The following is a 3491-nucleotide window of genomic DNA, read 5'->3' on the forward strand; positions in this document are numbered from 1 at the left end:
CACACACACACACACACACACACACACACATAAACAAATAAAATTTAAAAAAAAAAAAGAACAGGAGTGGGAAGCAGAGGAGCTCAGGGTGTATCATGTACGAAGAGCCCTGGGTGCTGTGATACACATCTATAATCTTTGCTATTCTGGACGCTGAGGTATAAGGATTCCAAGTTGAACGCCACCCTGGACAATTTAGCAAGATCCCATTAAGAAGAAAAAAAAGAACCTTAAAGGGCTAGGGAGCAACAGAGAACACTGAGGAGTGGGAGTGGAGCCTGGAAGAAAATAAGGAGATTAGGGCTGCAAAGAGGGCTTTCCATTCCTAACAGGGCTTTCCATTTCTAACCTCCCAAATACTCACGCCTCTCTCAGATCCTCAGGCACAGCCATGGTAACCTTGAAGAAGCTGCCTTTGTTTGCAAGGGGATTGGGATTTACTGGCCGAAGTCGCTCCAGGGTGACAATTTCATTGTAGGTGGCATCACAAGCAGCATATTCAATGACATAAAACTAAGAAAAGGGAAAAAGTCGTGGATGACCCAACCACCTATCTCCTACCTTTCTATGAATATCTGGTATCTTAAGTTCTCCAAAGATGTTTACAATCACTCACATCTCCTTTCATCATCCGCACCCGGGCCAGCCACCAGCCACAGGGTTCCTGTTCATTGGCTCGGGAATAGACCTAAGACAAGTTGGAAATGAAAGAGAAATTGAAGGCAATCCAAAAGATAGAATAAACACTAGATATGAAATACAAAAATAAAAACAAAAACACTAGCTATGGCGGTGCATGGCTAGAATCCCAGTCTCTGGAAGCTGCAGCAGAACTGCCATGGGTTCAAGGCCACCCTGGGCTACACAGTGAATTCAAGGCCAGCAAATTATATAGGGAGATCTTGTCTCAAAAAGAAAAAAAAAAAAAAAAGAAAAGAAAGGAAAAAGGGCCGGCCAAATAGCTCAGTGGATTAAAGTGCCTGAAAGCAGGTGCAAGGACCAGGGGTTCAATCCCCGGGCCTGTCCTGCTGGCCCCACCCATGGGGCACACTGAAATAGCAACTGACACTGGGCATGGTGGCACACACCCGTAATCCCTACTCTTGGGAGGCTGTAAACAGGCAGACCACTACAAGTCAGATCTAGAAGTGAGACCCTGAACACCCTGTAGACCCTTCTCTAAAAATACAAAAAAAAAAGAATAAACATTAAGATATATAGAATACATCCTAACCCAAAGATAAAGGAAACCAAAAGAAGAAGCCAGTAACTAGAGGGCCCTAGATTTTATCTTATTTATTTTGGTACTTGGGATCAAACTCAGGACCTCATGCTTGCCAGGTAAGTACTTGTATCACTTAGCTATCTCCTTGGTCCTTATTATTATTATTATTATTATTGTTGTTTTAAATTTATTTTTTTGAGAACCGGGGATTGAACTCAGGTCCCTGCACTTGCCAGGCAAGCACTTATTCTACTGAGTTATCTCTCCGGCCCTGTCCTCATTAATTTTTAAGGTACTAGAGATTAAACCCAGTGCCTTTATATTGAGCTACATACATCCCCACACCTTTTCTTTTTGGTTTCTAGAGACAGTGTCATGTAGTTCAGGATGGCCTTAAACACACCATGTAGCTAGGCATGGTGGTACACGTCAGTTAATCCCAGCACTCAGGAAGCCGAGGCAGGAGGATTATTGTGAGCTTCAAGGCAGGCTGGGCTACATAGTGAGTTCAAAGCCAACCTAAATTACACAGTGAGACTGTATAAAGTACACAACAAAAACAAAAGAACAAACTATATATAGCCCAGGGTTGCTTCAAACTGACAGTGATCCTCCTGCCTCAGTCTCCCAAGTGCTGGGATTACAAGGATGTACCACCATGCCTGGCCCACCTTTTTAAAACTTTTGAGACTGGGTCTAAATTGCCCAAATGCCCAGGCTGAGTTCAGATTTACAATCCTCCCAGAGCATGGGGATTACAGACAGGTGCCACCATGCCCAGCAGGATTTTGCTTTTTCATTTATGATTGTTATTTTTTATTGTTTAGTACAGGGTCTACAGGGTCTCACTACACAGATCAGACTAGTAGTGATCATGTTTTCAGCCTCCCAAGCACTGGGATTACAGGTGTGTGCTACCACACCCAGTCTTGTCACTGTTTCAGCATGCCCCAGGGGCAGGACTGGCACAGCAGGCCGGGTCTCCGAACTGTTTGCTGCACCTGCCTAAGCAGGCACTTTAGTCCACTGGGCTATCTGGCCAGGCCATGATTGTTATTTTTAATTTAAGAGGCAGGGTCTCCCTATGTTGCCCAGGCTGCCCCAGACCTCCTGAACTCAAGCAATCTTCTTTCCTTACTTTCCCAAGTCACTGGGACTATGGGCAGATGCTACCACACTCAAGAGCAGTGGATTTTAGGTGCTGTTACCACAAATGGAAAAAAGGGAATCCCTTGAAACTGGCACACTTGAGAGTTGGGCTGTTTACACCCATAGAAATAGAACTGTTGCATTCTACCTCACAAACTACTGGCTGGACATGGGGGCTCAGGTAGGGGAGGGACACAAAACCACCAGAGAACAGCCTCAGATCCTAAGAGAGTGGTGTTTAGAAAGAACAGATTCTGCCTGGCATGTGGTGCATGGTGGCAAAAATAAAAATAAAAGTGAGAGCTGGGGAGATGGCTCAGTGGAGTAAGCGCTTCCCTGGCAAGCAAAAAGGCCTGAGTTCAATACCCGGTTCTGCAAAAATAAATAAATAAATAAATAAATAAATAAATAAATAAGTGGATTGGAGGGCTGGTGAAATGGCTCAGTGGTCTAAAGCACCTACTTAGAACAAGCTTAGCAAAGCACAGGGACCATGGTTCAATCCCCCAGCACCACATGCCAGCCAGCCCCACCCCCTGGTAGGCTGAGCTGGCCACACACACACACACAATAGATAAGTAAATAAATAAAACAAATAAATAAAATTTTAATTAAAAAAGTGGATTGGAGATGTAGCTCAATGTGAAGATGCCGGTTCAATCCCAATATCATACATATACACATACAAAAGTGAACTTCCCAAATCCATAGCCCTTACCTCTACCTCATCCCCTTCTGTGATCTCCTTATTATAGTCTGCTGGAGGTGGTAGCCGAACATCCCCAAAAGGAATCTGTCTTTCACTCTGCCAGCTGCAAAAGAAACAGTGATATGAAAGCTATTTGGACTGATGTGGCCACCCATTTCTCCAGACAGCGGTTACTGCCTCGGCTGGGCAACTTCTATCTGCCTTGTTAGAGGCTGAACTCCAGGCTCTATTCCATCTCTTTGTTACAATCTAGCAAACATACCCATCCTCACCAAATATTCTGCCTTTTCTCTCCTGGGATTTATGTAAAGTACCAACTCTCAGCTCTTCTCCATGTATTACATACCTCATAGGACTCAGCTGTTCCCTCTTCTATACTCTCATTCTAGGAACTAGGTGTGATGGATT

General features: G+C 44.3%; 1 protein-coding gene across 1 annotated transcript in view; it reads right to left on the minus strand.

The window, feature by feature from the left end:
• Fxr2 (FMR1 autosomal homolog 2) overlaps positions 1–3491 on the minus strand; it is a 23478-nt gene that overhangs the window by 11956 nt on the left and 8031 nt on the right. Inside the window, 3 exon segments of the mRNA XM_004649080.2 lie at positions 305–513; positions 617–688; positions 3093–3186. Coding sequence (XP_004649137.1) covers positions 305–513; positions 617–688; positions 3093–3186 — 375 coding nt within the window.

This window comes from Octodon degus, unplaced genomic scaffold (assembly GCF_000260255.1).
Source record: "Octodon degus isolate 3935 unplaced genomic scaffold, OctDeg1.0 scaffold00098, whole genome shotgun sequence".
NCBI lineage: Eukaryota > Metazoa > Chordata > Mammalia > Rodentia > Octodontidae > Octodon > Octodon degus.